This window comes from Zalophus californianus, chromosome 17 (assembly GCF_009762305.2).
Source record: "Zalophus californianus isolate mZalCal1 chromosome 17, mZalCal1.pri.v2, whole genome shotgun sequence".
NCBI lineage: Eukaryota > Metazoa > Chordata > Mammalia > Carnivora > Otariidae > Zalophus > Zalophus californianus.
The window spans coordinates 51,110,720-51,125,924 of record NC_045611.1 but is presented as its reverse complement, the minus strand read 5'-3'; the positions used below and the strand labels follow the sequence as shown (position 1 = coordinate 51,125,924).

Genomic DNA, 15,205 nt, shown 5'->3' with positions numbered 1-15,205 from the left:
GAGACAGCAGGTGAAGGCAGGTGTGCCTCGGCATGCGAGGGGCGGGCTCAGGGGTCCCAAAGGCACCAGGTCGTGGTAAACAGAAAAGGCTTCTGAAGGAGCCTCCAGAGGACCAGATATCCACAGGTAGCCGCAATTGATTTTTTTCCCCTATTTGTAACTTTTAGACCAGTCCCAGCTAGCTTCCATTTTTTGAAATTGCGGCCGTAAACACCGATTTGTGGAAGTGAGTAGAGTGAGTTGTAAAGATTGCTCTTACGTCTCTAACCCCTTATTCCGAAGGTCCAAGGTCACTGCCAGTGCACTGAGTATGTATCTTTCCAGGCCTCGTGGGCGCGCACTTCGAGTGTTTGTGTGTGGCCTGTACCGGTACACACGTTAGTACTTTCTTCTTCTTTTTTTTTTTTTTAAACTCATGAATTGTGTGGCTCACATAACTTGTGATTTTCGTTAAGCCGCTTATTGTGGCTGTCTTGGCCCTCTGCCTCCTTTATTTTCTGCCTCGGGTCCCCATCAGTCCTTTGCGGCCACAGTCGTCCGCGGTGGGCATGTAGCGTGGCCCCTGCGTTTTGGCTCTTCCGTTCGGCATCCCCGCTAGCATCTCTGTGACCGCATTGTGCCTGTATGTAAAGGCTTCCCCTGGAAATAGACTCGAAGTGACGCAGCAGGGCCCGGGCTGTGCTTATTTAAAATACAGGCGTGTAGTCTTAAGCTGCTTCTCCAAAAAGCCTGTCCCCGTTTGCATCAGCCTCCATCAGATCTAAAGAAGCCAGGAGACGCCTGAGCCGCACTGGTTCTGTCTCCCTGCAGGTACCTGGAAGAGGTGGGCTACACGGACACCATCCTGGACATGCGGTCCAAACGCGTGCGCTCCCTCCTAGGCCGCTCGTTGGAGCTCAACGGGGCCGTGGAGCCCAGTGAAGGGGGCCCCAGGGCCACGCCAGGCCCTGGGGGGCTCAGCGGCGGTGAGTCGCTGCTGGTGAAACAGATCGAAGAGCAGATCAAGAGGTGAGCCCTCACAGGTCTGGTCCTCTGTGGCCCCTCCTCCTGGTGAAGGTCAGTGTCACAAAAGTCAGCAGTGCTCCTGGAGGCTCTGGTGGCCACTTCCTTCCTGGAGCGTGTTGTGGGCTGGTTTGTTCCAGAGCCCTTGGTCCCTTCACTGTTCTGGGTCCCCCTGTGCATCCACTCCGTGGGCATCGTGTTCGTGCCGATTTGTGCCCCAGCTCACACCCAGCCCGGCCCCCGTCCTGAGGCTCAGGCCTTATGCTACTCAGCACACGGAGCACCTGCTGGAGGCCGACCCTGGGTGGCATGCTGGGGCCCGGCGGGGAGTGAAACACACGGCTGCTGCTTGGGGACTTCTTCCTGGTTCCTTCTGTTCTCTGTAGTTGTTACTCGTCAACATAAGTAATTTAACGTTCGCTGACGTTTGGTGCTGCGGAGAAAGGTCAGAAGAAAGAAAGATGAGGAAATGGGCGGTGGGGGGGGGTGGTTATTCACAGAGGTGACATCTGGGCAGAGAACCGCAGGAAATGGTAGAGTAAGCCACACAAGTACTAGAAGGAGAATGTTCTAGGCAGAGGGAATGGTGGTTGTCAGGTCAGGGTTCCACTTGGCGTGTTCAGGAACCCTCAGCGAGGCCAGTGTGGCTGCAGCGAGTGAGCACATGGGCTTGTGGTCTGTGGTGAGGTTGAAATCTCGGGAGTCAGATCAAATGGGGCCAGAGCAGCCACGATAGGGAGTTTGGAGTCTACTCTACGAGTTGTGGGAAGCCTGTGGTTTCGAGCAGGGTGTGACACAGTCCCATGTGCTGGCCTCCTTTGAGAAGGAGGGGCCGTAGGGTGGGAGCGGAGCCTCCTGGGCCGTCCAGGTGAGAGGTGGTAGATGCGGGTGGTGGAGGGGGTGAGGTGGCCGGCCTCTCTGCAGGTTTGCATTTTAAAAAAATGGATGTGGGGGAGAGGAAGGAAACTAGCAGGTGGCTCTGGGGTTAGGTCCAAGCAACGGGAGCAGTGTTGACTAGTGGGGAGGACAAGGAGTGGAAGGGATGGCAAGGGGGCCATCGAGGGTGGGTGGAGTTCGCGGGGCTGGGTCGCCCCCCCTCCCCCAGGACCAGTGATTAAGTAGCCAGCCTGGGGCTCGGCGGGGGGGCACAGCACTCCGGACTCCCCTCTGGCTCACCAGCGCGCAGGCGGGATTTGCAAGCTGGAGGCGGCGGCACAGGAGGCCGAGCAGGTCCGGCCAGGGTTGTGGTGGTGGTGGGGGGGACCCGCGTGGTGGCCGGCAGCTGAGCGCAGACATGCTCCGCTGGGAGGCTGTGCACACGGCGGCCGGGGAGGGAGCGCTGGACTTGGTAACCCGGAGGAGGGATCTGTCCTCGGAGCAGTAACCATATATCTGGGGGTTGGCAAGGACCCTCTAGAGCATCGGCCTAGTGGCAGGAAAGGAGGATGTTTGCATTTATCCGAACTTTGAATTCCACCTACTTTTCTACCCTGGACTCAGGTTCGGCAGATACGTCCTTTGTTAAAGCTTGCCATCCTGTCGGAGGCATTAGACAGTTGGGCCGGAGTGGAAACAGGAGGGGACAGGCTCCCTGCCGGTGGGGCTGGTGGCGGGGACACAGGCATTGGCAGAGGGACCGCTTCCTCGTTCCCGCTGGCCATGTCTGCCACTCGCCTGACCTGTGCCCAGGCTTTGCCCGGCCTGTGGGCAAGGGGGCTGCTTTCTCGGCCAGCTCTCCTGGCTCCGCAGGTGCAGGCAGATGTGTGGTCGGGGCTGGGGGCTCATGCCCCGGGGGGCTCAGAGCTCGGGGAGAGGGGCCCAGGGTGCGGTCCGAGCAAGGGCGGCCAGGTTGTGAGTGTGCGTCAGGCGGAGGCTGGGACTGGAGCCCTCTGTGTGAGCGGGGTCCAGGCTCCGAGGGGGGTCACGGTGGGCTCAGCCCTCTTGAGAGCGGGGTCCAGGCTCTGGCCACGGCACCTCGGCGCCCTCCCATCAGCTTCGTCACCTGGCGGGCCTAAAGCCCCCTCTGCCTCCCTCTCGTGGGCAGGAACGCAGCGGGCAAAGATGGCAAAGAGCGCCTGGGTGGCTCGGTGCTGGAGCAGCTCCCCTTCCTGCAGAGCTGTGAGGACGAGGACAGTGACGAGGACGACGAGCTGGACGGCGTGCAGCACAAGAAGCAGCGCGTGAAGGTGCCCTCCCCTCGCCTACCCCCCCCCCCGGGGGGGGGCCGCCGCCCACTCTGCGGACTGGCAGCAGAGTGCCCCTGTGGGTGCTCTCGGGGCTCCCTTCCCGGCCCTGTCTGTGTCTGTGTGCGGCCTGACCCTGTCCCTTCCCAGGGCCCGCGTTCCCCTCTCCGGCCAAGCGCCTGCCCCGGGGCTGTGTCAGGGCCCGCCTCTTCACCCCCAGCCCCGCCTTCTCCCACCCCCCTTGGGTTCCCGAGAGGCCCGAACTCTCCGGACTGGGCCAGCCATGCACTGCCCTCTTGCAGCGCTCTCCCTCGGGCTAACCTCGTCGCTGTTGCGCTGAGCTCTTCTTGGTATGGCTGTGGCTCTCTGTCTTCTCCCTCAATAGACCGAGAGCTCTGCCAGGCAGGGACTGTGGGGGTTTCCTTGCTCTCCTCTCCCCAGCACCCAGAATGGATGTGGCGGGGGCCCCGGGCACTGCCAGGGCCAGGTTGGGGGTCCCACGGGGGACTTTGTAGGCGCAAGCATCCAGTCTGCTCTTGTGTCAGGACCTAAGCCCAGGGGCACTGCCTGCAGGGTAGAGTCCAGATCTCAGCTTGGCTTCACGGTAGTGGCTCCCACCCCACTTCACCCCTGCTCCTCAACTTCCCGAGCCACCGTGCTCCTACTGTTTCAGCGGTATTAACCTCAGGCAAGGCCCGGGCTCCCCTGGCCGGTAAATGTCGGTTTGGGCCTTCATGAGCCTAGCCCTGTGCCAGCAGTAACAACGTGGAGACAGAGGTCCAGTCCCTGGCTTGGGGAGCTCGTGGCCGGCGGCATGCCCGTGCAGGGGCGCCTGTGTGTGGCCTTCCCATCAGAACCCCTCGCTGCCTCCTTCAGCCTCACCTTAGCACCCCTCCTCCAGGCAGCCCTCTCTGACCTCTCACCTGCCCTTCCTCCCCTTCCCTGGGCAGGGTTGGAGCCATCTGGACCCGAAGTGGTCCTCCCTGCCTGGTGTCCCCATGGCTGTGCGGGACCAGCTCTGTCTCCAGAGTCCCCAGTGTGGCTCAGCACGGGGTCCCGCCTGGCATGGGTGCTCAGGGAACGGACAGAGCCAGCATGCTAGAGCAGGTTTACGGGAAAGTCAGGATCACGCAGGGTCTGGGGCCTCTGCCCCCGTCCCTGCGCCCTCCCGCCCCTATTGGGATTTTCACTCCTTTCTCAGCTCTTACCTCATCCTCCTCTGGGAAGCCTGCCCACGCCGCTCTGCTCCTCCCAGCGGAGATCATTGCGGACTTTCCGTACTCCCTTAGGCCTTTGTGTCTGTCGCTGTGCTTGTCCTGTGGGCCCTGTGGGGTGGCTCATTGTGCAGGGGTCTCGAGCCTCCAGGGCCACTCTCTCACCTTCCAGACCTGCAGTGACCAGGCTGATTCCAAAGACCTCCGAGACTCCAGGAGTGGCTGCTGGCCTGGCTGTGTGCCTTTGGGCACGTGATTCTGGCTGAGCTGCAGTTTCAGAATTCCTGCCTCTGGGTTGTTGAGGATTTAATTAACATGAGCTCATGCACAGAAAGCCCTTGGCTACACTGGCTGGCCGCACCGAGCGCTCGGGCACGGCGGGCAGAACAGAATTACTCGGGAACCTTGGAGGACGCCTGTTAGGCTGCCACGCTCCTCTGGAGCCCCGTTGCCCCCGTTGCCTCTCTGGGCATGCTGGCTAAACCTGGACCCTGGGTCTTCCACAGGGAAGGAAGGGAGGTTACCATGTCCTTTGCCTCTGGTCCTCCCACACAGGCCAGAGGCCGGCCCCTCCCGGATGCCTGAGCGGTTTTGACTCCAGTCCCTGCTTGGGGTGCTGAGCCTGTGGGAGGATCAGGCCGCACCCTCGAGGAGCTTGTGGTCTGACTGAGGCTGGCCCTGGAGGTGCCCAGGACTTGGTCCAGTCAGGGAACACTTAGGAGGGAGAAGTGTCCCCGTCAGAGATGGTGTTCGAGGCGGTGGTGGTCAGAGCGCCAGTGCTGGGGTGGGGTATGTTCTTAAGCTGGCATTTAAAGCAGAAGTCAGTGTTCAAAACTGTTAGTGAGAATTCTGGGGCTCCCTTAAGCCACTTTCTGCGGTCTTTGAGGTTCCAAGCATACATCCCCTGGATGGCACTTGGAGTACAATGTAGCGACATCATGTGTAAGACGTCGTTGTAGAAGGCTGTGTGTGAAAGGCAGCCATGTGGGGAAATGCAGGTGCCGTGCTGCCCCGAAACCCCAAGGCTGGGAAGTCTGGGCTGGGGTCCAGGTGCATGCATCGAGGAACATGAGAGGATTGGTTCCTAGCGCTGCTTTAAGACTGACAGTGAGGACCGCCAGCGCTCACCTGCCCCAGCGTCCTGCTTCTCAGGTTGGAGGACCCGTGCTGTTTTCTCTCGTTCCAAGAGTAGCGCACGCTTGTCATATAAGAAAACAAAGCTTGAGCCAGCCAAGAAAGTTCTAAGGAAGACTCGGAGAACCCTTGGTAGGCTCACGGTCCAGAGCTGTCTTAGTGTTTCCGGGACGGCTCGGACTGGGGACCTGAGGTGAGGGGCTTCACTGCTCAGCCTGTTTGCTCGTGATAAATGCAGTAACGCATCACTGTTCGCAAGGTGGTCAAGTCACATGGGACGCTTGCCTAGCGCGCTGAATAACGCACAGAGGCTAGCGCCACCGGTCTCCCCGGGCACCTAGACATTCCCACTTGAATTGTGCACCTCCGTACACACACTTGCACACCTGTGTTTCTCCTCTGCCCCAAAACGGGCTGTTTTGCCTTTTTTTTCCCTGAGAAGTACCGGTGCTGAAGGGGTGGGGAGGGGGCGGCAGAGGAGGGGCGGGAAGAGCTGGGCAGAAGCCAGGAGGAGGGTCCTGGGAGGGGATCACGCGTGCGGGTGGAGGTGGCAGTGATGGGAAGAGGTGTGCAAAGCCCCGCTGGGGGGCTGGGGGCGGGGGCTGGCAGCGCCCTGGGCCTAGTAAGGAGCGACCTCTGAAAGCTCCCAGCAGGGGGAGCACAGCCTCCGAAGTGTGTTAAGGGGAGCCTGCAGGGGGGAGGGCAGCAGAGCCTTGGCGGTTGGGAGGGGGGTGCGGGGGGCGGGGGGGGTGTCAGGCGGAGGCGCAGAGCCTCCTGACCTGTCTGGCTTTCTCCGTGCCCAGCTGCCGCCCAAGGCCCTGGTGCCCGAGATGGAGGATGAGGACGAGGAGGACGACTCTGAGGACGCCATCAACGAGTTCGATTTCTTGGGCTCAGGAGAGGAGGGGGAGGGCTCCCCGGGCCCTCGACGATGCACCGGAGAGGGGACCCACCACGACCTGGGTAAGCGGAGGGTTTCCTGGCCGGCCTTCCTCCCGGGCGAGCTAGGGGCACACACAGCCGCCAGCAGCTGCTTCCTGCCCCTGAGTCTCCGCCGGACGGACACGCTTCCTGAGGGTGGGGGGGTGGCCCAGGAGAGCACGAGGCCCACACCCTGGCGGCCAGGCCCTCACCGCTCCCCTGGGAAATCCCTGCGGCCATGCAGCAGGCCCAGCTGTTCCTGGAGCAGGGCCTCCAGCCCTCCCTGAGAGCACCTGGTCCTCGGTGGCCCCCGGGGAGGAGCGGGGTGAGGACCCGGTGGGGAGAGGCGGACGGGGCCGTGCCGCGGCTTCGTCTTGTTCCGGGACTCCGAGCCGCGAGGCCCTCAGCCGTCGGTAGGGCGGCTACGGACTGAGGCCCCTGCCAGGCTGGGACCACAGAGGGTCCTGGCGCGGTCCGTCTCCTCCGCCCGTCCCCGACTCCCACCTTGAGCCCTGCGCGCTGGGGCCGGCACTGCCTGGCTGCCCCACGTTTGCCCAGGAGGGGCTGCTAGTGACCGGGACTGGTGAGCAACTCCAGCCCTGTGCTTTCGTCCCCCAGAAAGCCGGCGGGTCAAACTCCAGGGCATTTTGGCCGACCTCCGGGATGTGGATGGGCTGCCCCCTAAAGTGACTGGTCCCCCTCCTGGCACACCGCAGCCCCGGCCCCACGAAGGTAAGAGGACCCTCTACCCTGGCCCAGTCCCCTGGGGCCCGCGGCAGGGTTGGGGGGGGGCTGCAGAGCTAAGCCCAGGGCTTCTGTGTCCTCCGGGTCAGAGCCTGGCCTCTAGTCTGCAGCCTCCCTGTCGCAAAAGTTCGTCTGTCTGTCTGTCTCCCTCTCTTGTCTGTCCTGCCCTGTCTGTCTCTCCCTGTCTCTTTCTTTCCAGCTGTGATTCTTGATCTTGTTCTCTCCCTGTCTCTCTTTCTGACTCCTTGTTTATCTCCCTCTCTGCCTCTCTCTGTCTCTCTCTCGCTCTCTCTCTCTCCCTGCCCCTCTCTGCCCCCTCCCTCCCCTACCCCTACCAGGTTCCTTTGGCTTCTCCTCAGACGTTTTCATCATGGACACTATCGGGGGCGGGGAGGTGAGCCTGGGGGACTTGGCAGATCTCACCGTCACCAACGACAACGACCTCAGCTGTGATGTAAGTTCTTGGGGTGCCCCACCCCCTGTGGGCCCTCATTGGGCATCCCACACCGAGCCTGCTCTTGCTGAGCTCTGCCTGCTCTCGGCCCCCTAACGGGAGGATGCTGTGAGGTCATTCAGCAGCTCACCCTGGTTCACAGAGTGGTGTAGACGTGGGCGGGGGGCGGGGGAGGCTTGAGGGGGTTACTGAGGTGCAGGGCCTGGAAGACACTGCGGTGTAGCCAGTGCCCAGCTCCTGCAGGCGACGCTCATTTCCACGCCAGCTTATGTTCATCTCGAGTCCAGGCCCCCCACGGGCTGGAGGCAGGGCAAGGGGGCACAGCATCGGAGGAAGGGGGCTCTGGGCCGGCACGGCGCAGGGCAGATACTCTGTGCGGGAGATAGGCATTGAGCTGGCCTTTGCAGACAGAAACTGAAAAAGCAGGCATGAGTGGGGCTGGTGGGCAGATGGGCCAGGGTGGAAGGAGACGTCAGGGCCAAGTGTTCAGAACCCAGTTCCCCCGGAGTGGCGCCTGGCCACCTGGTAGTTTCTGAATCAGGTGCGTGTGTGCGTTTCCCCATGGCAGAACAGCCACCACAGCTTTGAGCCAGATCTCAAGTGGTTGGTGATCCCAGCGAGGTTGGGGGCACTGCCGTGGGATGCCAGGAAGGGGGGCCAGGGTGGAGGCTTTGAGCAGGAGGGTGTGCCCGTGGGGGCGCCACCGCACAGTGGCGGAGCCTCTGGTCCTAAAGAGCTAGGGCAGTGGTGATGGCAGAGGTGGGGATCCTGGGGGATGGAGCCCACATGAAGGGGCTGGTCAGATGTGAACCCCCCATGTTGGGACAGGACACTGAGTTTTGCCTGACAGTCTGCTCATCTTTGCCAGCTGGCCACCTCTGGGTCCCCCACAGAGAGCACCACCACCGTCTACCAAGGCATGGGCAGTGTCTCTGGGACCCCCCCCCCAGCGACCTGCTGATTCTGCTCCCCAGTCTCTCCCTACCGTGTGTACCTGTCCCCATTTCTGCTCCCCAGCATGTGCTCTCTGTGCCCTCCTCTTTCCCTGAGAGGCTTCTCTCCTGATCCCTTAGCTTCTCTGCAGCCACCCCCATCTTCCCCGGTCCATGTCAGTTCCTTGCTCTAAACCCTTCCAGGGCTCCCTGTTTCACTCAGGGTGAGGTGCAGGTTCCCGAATGTGGCTCTGGCCTCAGCTCCTGCCACTTTGTCCCTTGCTTTCTGTAACCTGGGCCTCTTTCTCAGTCTCCGGATCTGCTCCAGCAGCTGCAGGGACTTTGCACATGCAGTGTCCTTCCTCAGTCTCCTCCCCTGACCTGGTTAAGTCCTGCTCCTTTGGCGGCTCCTCAGGAAAGCCCAACTGACCGCCACAGAGGTGGCCAGGCTGCTTGGGTACCTCTTCCCGGTCCATTTTTAATTCCTAGCGCTGCTCGGAGTTCACAGTCCCACGTGCTGTGGGGTAATCTGACGGTCTCCCCCAGGCCCCCTCTGACCTGACTGTGTGCCCAGATTGCAGCTAGTCCCCGCATACTGTAGGACTCACTGAGTGAGCGAGGAGTGCTGTGAGCGCCTGGGGCTGGAGGCCAGTGGCTGGGGGAGGGGGGCACTCCACGTGGGTCTGGGTGACTTGACATCCTGGATGCCAGTCAGCGTCCGTGGGACTGTGGGGACACTGAGGCAGTTCCTCCCACCCCAGCTTTCTGACAGCAAAGATGCCTTTAAGAAGACGTGGAACCCCAAATTCACTCTCCGCTCACACTACGACGGCGTGCGCTCCCTGGCTTTCCACCACAGCCAGTCTGCCTTGCTCACCGCCTCTGAGGACGGCACGCTCAAGCTCTGGAACCTGCAGAAGGCTGTCACAGCCAAGAAGTGAGGGCGGCAACCCCAGGGGGGAGGGGAGGAGGAGGGGGCATTTGGGTTCAGGGTGATGAGGGCTCCCGGTGACATTCGGCTCCTCTGCCTCACCCCAGGAATGCTGCGCTAGATGTGGAACCTATCCACGCCTTCCGGGCTCACAGGTAGGGAAATGCCCCCGAGGGGAGTCTGGTCCCTGGCCTGCTCACTGCTACACCAGGGTCCGATGGCCCTCTGCACACGCACACCCTTGCTCCCAGTGCTCCCCAGACCAGGTGCCCCCATAGCTGGTTCTCAGCCCAGCCTTTGGAGGAGGAAACGGGTGTGGGGAGTTGGGGGAAAGCAGGCCTGGGTGGCACAACCAGAGCCCCAGATGCTGAATTCCTTTTGGCCATCCTTGAAAAATCTAGCAGAGGACTTCAAGGTCCTGTGGTGGGGGCCTGGGGAGGGGTGAGATTGAGTCTTTCATCTCCCCTTCACCACCTGTGTGCCCTGCAGGGGCCCCGTGTTGGCAGTAGCCATGGGCAGCAACAGTGAATGCTGTTACAGTGGCGGGGCGGATGCCCGCATCCACAGCTGGAAGATTCCAGACCTCAACATGGACCCCTACGATGGTTATGGTGAGGACAACCCCCCACCCCGCCCCGCGGAGGGGAGCATGGAGCAGCGTGTTCAGCGTGTGGCAGGGGTCGGACAGGCTGAGGCAGGAAAGAGGTGGTGTGGGGGGAATGCCTCCCAGAGGAGCTGGTGGGTGAGCTGACTCAGAATCAGCACTGGGGCCGGGGATGAGCCCATGCAGAGGCGCGGCGGGCCCTGGCAGTGCCTTATAGGGCTGAGCGCGGGGAGGTGGCGAGCAGAAGTAGAGCAGGGGAGAGGGGAGAAGTTAGTTGGGCCAGGCTGTAGGGAGTCTGCGCTTGGTCTTTGGCGCACCTTTAATAGTTAAGTGGAGAAGTGATCACACCGTGACTTCTGCCCAGTGTCTGTCCCCTACCTTGTGACACCTCTTTTGATAACTCTTGATGACTTGCACGGTTCTGGGCAGCATTTTGTCATGGTGGAGTTTAGAGGTCTGTCTTCCCTCGAGGAACACATGCTGTTTCCGCAAGAACAGTCCCGCCCTGTGAAAGGTCAAGGGTCAGTCCCAGGTAGTATGTGCTCTGGGCCATGCAAGCTGCCCCACACTCGGGGTCAGCAGGGCCTGACCGGAGAGGCCTCTGTGGACTTGAGTGACCAGGGAAGTGGGGCTTGTGCCCCGGGGCGGGAAGGGCTGCAAAGAGCACGGGCTGGACCGGGCCGACCCACAGGGCCCAGGCTGCAAAGGGTCTTGGGGCCACAGGACCACCATTATTCCTTCTCCCCTTAACTAAGTCCTAAAAATCGTGTACCAAGTGCCTGCTTTGTGTCAGGTACCGTTGTGGGTCCTGTGGGGTTGGCAGCGAACAGGGGGGACTCCCTGCCCTCTGAGCTTCCATTCTGGGTTGCCTTCAGAGTCCTAAAACCATCCCAGAAGCGCCAGTGGTCAGAGTGCGAGCAGCTAGCTGGGGCACGTTCCAGTGGTGACGGCTCTGAGGCCCTGAGGAATCTGGGTGAATGGGTGGCTCCAGCCCGGCCGCCTGGCTCCCCGCAGAGTTGGTGCTCTCGAGCTGGCCAGGTTGGTGCTGGCAGTGGCAGCCCTGACGTAGCCCGTTTCCTCCTGTTGGTGTGTCCAGACCCGAGCGTGCTGAGCCATGTCCTGGAGGGCCATGGGGACGCTGTATGGGGCCTAGCCTTCAGTCCCGCCTCCCAGCGCCTGGCCTCCTGCTCTGCCGACGGCACCATCCGTATCTGGGATCCCAGCAGCAGCCCAGCCTGCCTCTGTACCTTCCTCACAGCCAGCGGTGAGTGGAGGGGTCAGGCCTGGGAGGGGCACCGACACTTCACAGAGGACTCAGGTAGAGCTGGAGGCCCCGACAGGAACGTGACTCCTGATGGGGGCCCAGGCTTCCCAAGTCCCCTCCCCCAGCCCCCAGGCTGGACCAGGCCTAGTAAGCAGCCTTCTCTCCCCTCTGCCCTCAGATCACGGGATCCCCACCTCAGTGGCCTTCACCAGCACCGAGCCTGCCCACATCGTGGCATCCTTCCGCTCTGGCGACACCGTCTTGTATGACCTGGAGGCTGGCAGCGCTCTCCTCTCGCTGGAATCCCGGGGGAGCAGTGGTAAGAGGGGCCCCGGGGCCCGGGCTGGTATCTAAGTGCCTCCAAGGCCCCAGTCCCTCCTGTGGCTTTGGTGACCCGACATCCAGTGAGCAGAAGATGGCTTCCCTACCCCCCTCAGGGGTTCTGGGTGGGAAGGAGATAAGAGTCCCAGCTGCTACCCTTGTGGCTAGCACGGGGCTCCTGGGAAGGCCGAGGAAAGAGAGATCATAGGGACTCGCCTGTCAGGCCTCTTGGCGGAGTGGACGGCCCCTGTGGGTGGCTGTACCCTGTGTTGGGCCACCCCCGGCAGGGCACGGTGCCTGTCTTACAGATGAAGCACTCCAGGCCCGAGCAGGAGAGAGCCAGGCAGGGGCAGGGCTGTGGGACCATGGTTCTCCTCTTGTCTTTGTCCCGGTCTCCCTGATTTCCCCCATGTCTTTCCCTCCTCCTTGTCTTCCAGGCCCAACCCAGATCAACCAGGTGGTGAGTCACCCGAACCAGCCCCTCACTATCACCGCCCACGACGACAGAGGCATCCGCTTCCTGGACAGCCGGACAGGTGAGGCCCCGCCTTCCCAGCCCCCACTCACTCGTGCTCGTGGCGGGGCTGCCCAGGTGACAGAGCTCCTGGGGCCCATGTTGCGGGCTCTCGGCGTCCTGTCTGGGCCTTCGCCTCCCCAGGCAAGGCAGCGAGGGAAAGTAACCTGCCACCCACCCTGTCTTCCCTCAGGGAAATCTGTGCACTCCATGGTTGCCCACCTGGACGCGGTCACCTGCCTCGCCGTGGACCCCAACGGCGTGTTCCTGATGTCGGGAAGTAAGTCGGGACTCTCCGGGCTTCTAAGGAGCAAGGGTGTGTGGGAGTGGAAGAGGAGGAGACATGGGCACTGGTCACGAGGGAGTCCTCCCGGGCTCGCGGAGGTGGGCGAGCAGAGCCCCCTGGGGACATTTGCCTACATCTTAGTTCGTCCACATAACCCTCTCAGGTGGGCGTGTTGTACTCACCATGCAGATGTGGAAACAGGCTCAGAGAAGTGACGTACTTTGTCTCAGCGAAGTGGGCTGGTTGCAGGAATGAAGTTGGGGTCTGTCTGAGTCTCCGTCCCCGTGGGATCTTAGCATTTGGGAGCATGTGTTCTCTGTGGATGAGGGCACTGAAGCCCAGCTCCTGCGCAGCTGTGCCTCCAAAGGATGGGGTGGGACGTGGGCCGACGGAGAACGGCGGTAGCTGCCCAGAGGTGAGGGCGGTGCACGGCTCCTCAGGGAGGCCACGGGCAAGGGGCCTCCTTCCACTGGCCTCTGCTCTTTGCCGTCAGAGCTTGTGGGAGGTGATGAGCGAGCGAGCACACAGGATGGGGACCCATCGTGGCCTGTTTTCCATCTGCCCCATGACAGTAGCAGCTGTCTCCAAGGATTGTGGTAGAGGGTGCGGTCAGTGAGATCGAGTCTGGGGCAGACAGGCTTTGGGACAGGGCCCAGGTCCCCCCTGTGAGGGACAAACAGAGCCGGCCTCCACCACAGCCAGCCTGATACTTCTAACGCCTAAGTCAGGCCGTCTCCATAGGTGGCTCGTGCCTCAAGCCCCAGCCCTGTCTGCTCCCCACTTTCTGACCTCCCCCCACCCCATGTCCCTGCTCAGGCTGCTCCAGCCACGCCCACCTCCTGCTGGTCCTCAGAACCTTCCCTTGGCCCACCCTGCTGCCTGCCAGACTCTTCCTCCTGATACCCCCTTGGCCGTGCTGTCCTCACGCTGACCAGTGCTCACAGTGCTGTTGATCCCTCTGGCATGATTCATTCTGCTTTCTTGTTTACTCTCTACCACACTGGAATGTCAACAGCCCCGGGGGGGGGGGGTGCGGGGGGGGGGTTGGCCTAGTGTGTTCACTGTGCCTCCAGGGCTCAGTACACAACTCTGGCAGCTCGATGCTGGGCCGAGGTGGGTGAACAGGCCGGAGCCCTCACCCAGTGCCAAGGCCGGCTCCTCCAGAGGCTGAGGTTCAGAGGAGCCGGGGTGCGTGCTGGGGGACAGCCCTTTCTGCTTCCACACCTACGCAGGCCACGACTGTTCCCTGCGTCTGTGGAGCCTGGACAACAAAACATGCGTGCAGGAGATCACAGCCCACCGCAAGAAGCATGAGGAGGCTATCCATGCTGTCGCGTGCCACCCCAGCAAGGCCCTCATTGCCAGCGCTGGCGCCGACGCCCTGGCCAAGGTCTTCGTATGATGCCCACCTGGCCCCGCCCTGGCTGCCGCGCCAGCTGGGGAGCGGGGCCGGGCAGGTGGCACTGAGGTGAGAGGCTGGACAGGAGGGAGGCTTGGTCTGGGAGGGCAGAAACCCCCTGCCTCCTCACCCCGAACGGGACTTCAAACACGTCCCTTTGCTCGGCCCTTCTAGAGGGTGCCGTGTCCCAAGGTGGTAGTCGAGGCACCTTGTGAGCATCATTGAGGTAGCAGCCCCTGGGCATCGAGAGGGGGCTGAGGTGGCCTGAGCTCTTGGACCTGGGGTGTCATGCTCCGGTCTCCCTTCCCTTCTGTCTACCTCAGGTGACTCCCAGCCTCAGTCTGGAGGCCTGGAGGCCCGGCCTCTTCCCGCCTGCCTGGGAGCCTGGTGGTGCTAACGGCCCTTTCCCCAGGAGGCCGACCCCCACGGCCTGTCCTTCCCCAAGCACCCAGCCTGGGGAGCAGCCTCCTTCAGGAATCACCCTCCGGGATAGCCTCGGGGAGTTTCCTCTCTGTGCCCTGACACCCAGTTCTGGTATCTGAGCTGCCTTCTCGGGTGCAGCACAACCGGGGCTGGGTGTCCTTGGGGATCAGCTTTTCCAAGACGCCAGAAGGTGCCAGGTTCTCTCTTTGAACCCCCGACCCCCCTTCTCCATCTTCCCAGACCTGAGTGGGAGCTGTGCTGGGAGGAGCCCCAGGTGCCCCTGTTCTGGGTCCCCTGGGAAGCCATGGAGCCAGTTGGACCCTGGGCTGCCCTCGGGGAGTACCTGGCCTGGCCCACCCCACAAGCACGCCCGGTTCCCCCACCCTCCCCTCCAGTTCCCTCAACACAGCTTTCCAGACACTACCCAGCGCCTCCAGGGCCAGTAACTGCCTGGGGAGCAGGTGATGCCCTCGGGGGAGGCGCCCACCTCTACCTCCCCCACCGCTCCCAGCACTCCTCCAGGGGCAGCCCCCCAGCCCCCATGGGGTTACCCATGGGGAGAGATGGCCTTCTCTTGCCCCTCCCTAGGGCATGGAGGCTGGAGGGGGTCCCCCGGGTCCCCCACAACTCCCTGTATATCTGTATAAATAAATGGGATGTTAATGGAGCCCCGCCCCCCACCCCCCATGTTGTTATCACTGTGTGATAGTCTGTGTCTCCTCTCTTGGCCCTCCACTCTCTTCCTCTATTTATTTCACTCTCTTTTTTGGGTTCTACCCTGAGCCCTTGGGCCCCCTTCCAGGTTCCTGTTTATAAGCCCCCGTCACCTCTGCCCTGGACTTGGATGTGAAACTTGTCTCAATAAACCCTTTGGAGTAA

At 62.2% G+C, this 15,205-nt stretch overlaps 1 protein-coding gene across 3 annotated transcripts in view; it reads left to right on the top strand.

Moving 5' to 3' along the window:
* Window positions 1-15,205, top strand: part of STRN4 (striatin 4) — a 26,044-nt gene extending 10,839 nt beyond the window's left edge. For 2 of the 3 annotated variants that reach the window (XM_027617548.2, XM_027617550.2), the window contains exons 5-18: window positions 811-1,008; window positions 3,047-3,188; window positions 6,337-6,496; window positions 7,073-7,186; window positions 7,537-7,652; window positions 9,346-9,521; window positions 9,623-9,670; window positions 10,005-10,126; window positions 11,216-11,383; window positions 11,562-11,702; window positions 12,142-12,240; window positions 12,412-12,498; window positions 13,737-13,972; window positions 14,227-15,205. In XM_027617548.2, the coding sequence (XP_027473349.1) occupies window positions 811-1,008; window positions 3,047-3,188; window positions 6,337-6,496; window positions 7,073-7,186; window positions 7,537-7,652; window positions 9,346-9,521; window positions 9,623-9,670; window positions 10,005-10,126; window positions 11,216-11,383; window positions 11,562-11,702; window positions 12,142-12,240; window positions 12,412-12,498; window positions 13,737-13,906 (1,741 nt within the window). In that variant the 3' untranslated portion in view covers window positions 13,907-13,972; window positions 14,227-15,205. The remainder of the gene's footprint in view (window positions 1-810; window positions 1,009-3,046; window positions 3,189-6,336; window positions 6,497-7,072; window positions 7,187-7,536; window positions 7,653-9,345; window positions 9,522-9,622; window positions 9,671-10,004; window positions 10,127-11,215; window positions 11,384-11,561; window positions 11,703-12,141; window positions 12,241-12,411; window positions 12,499-13,736; window positions 13,973-14,226) is intronic. The other variant, XM_027617549.2, reaches the window with a different exon arrangement.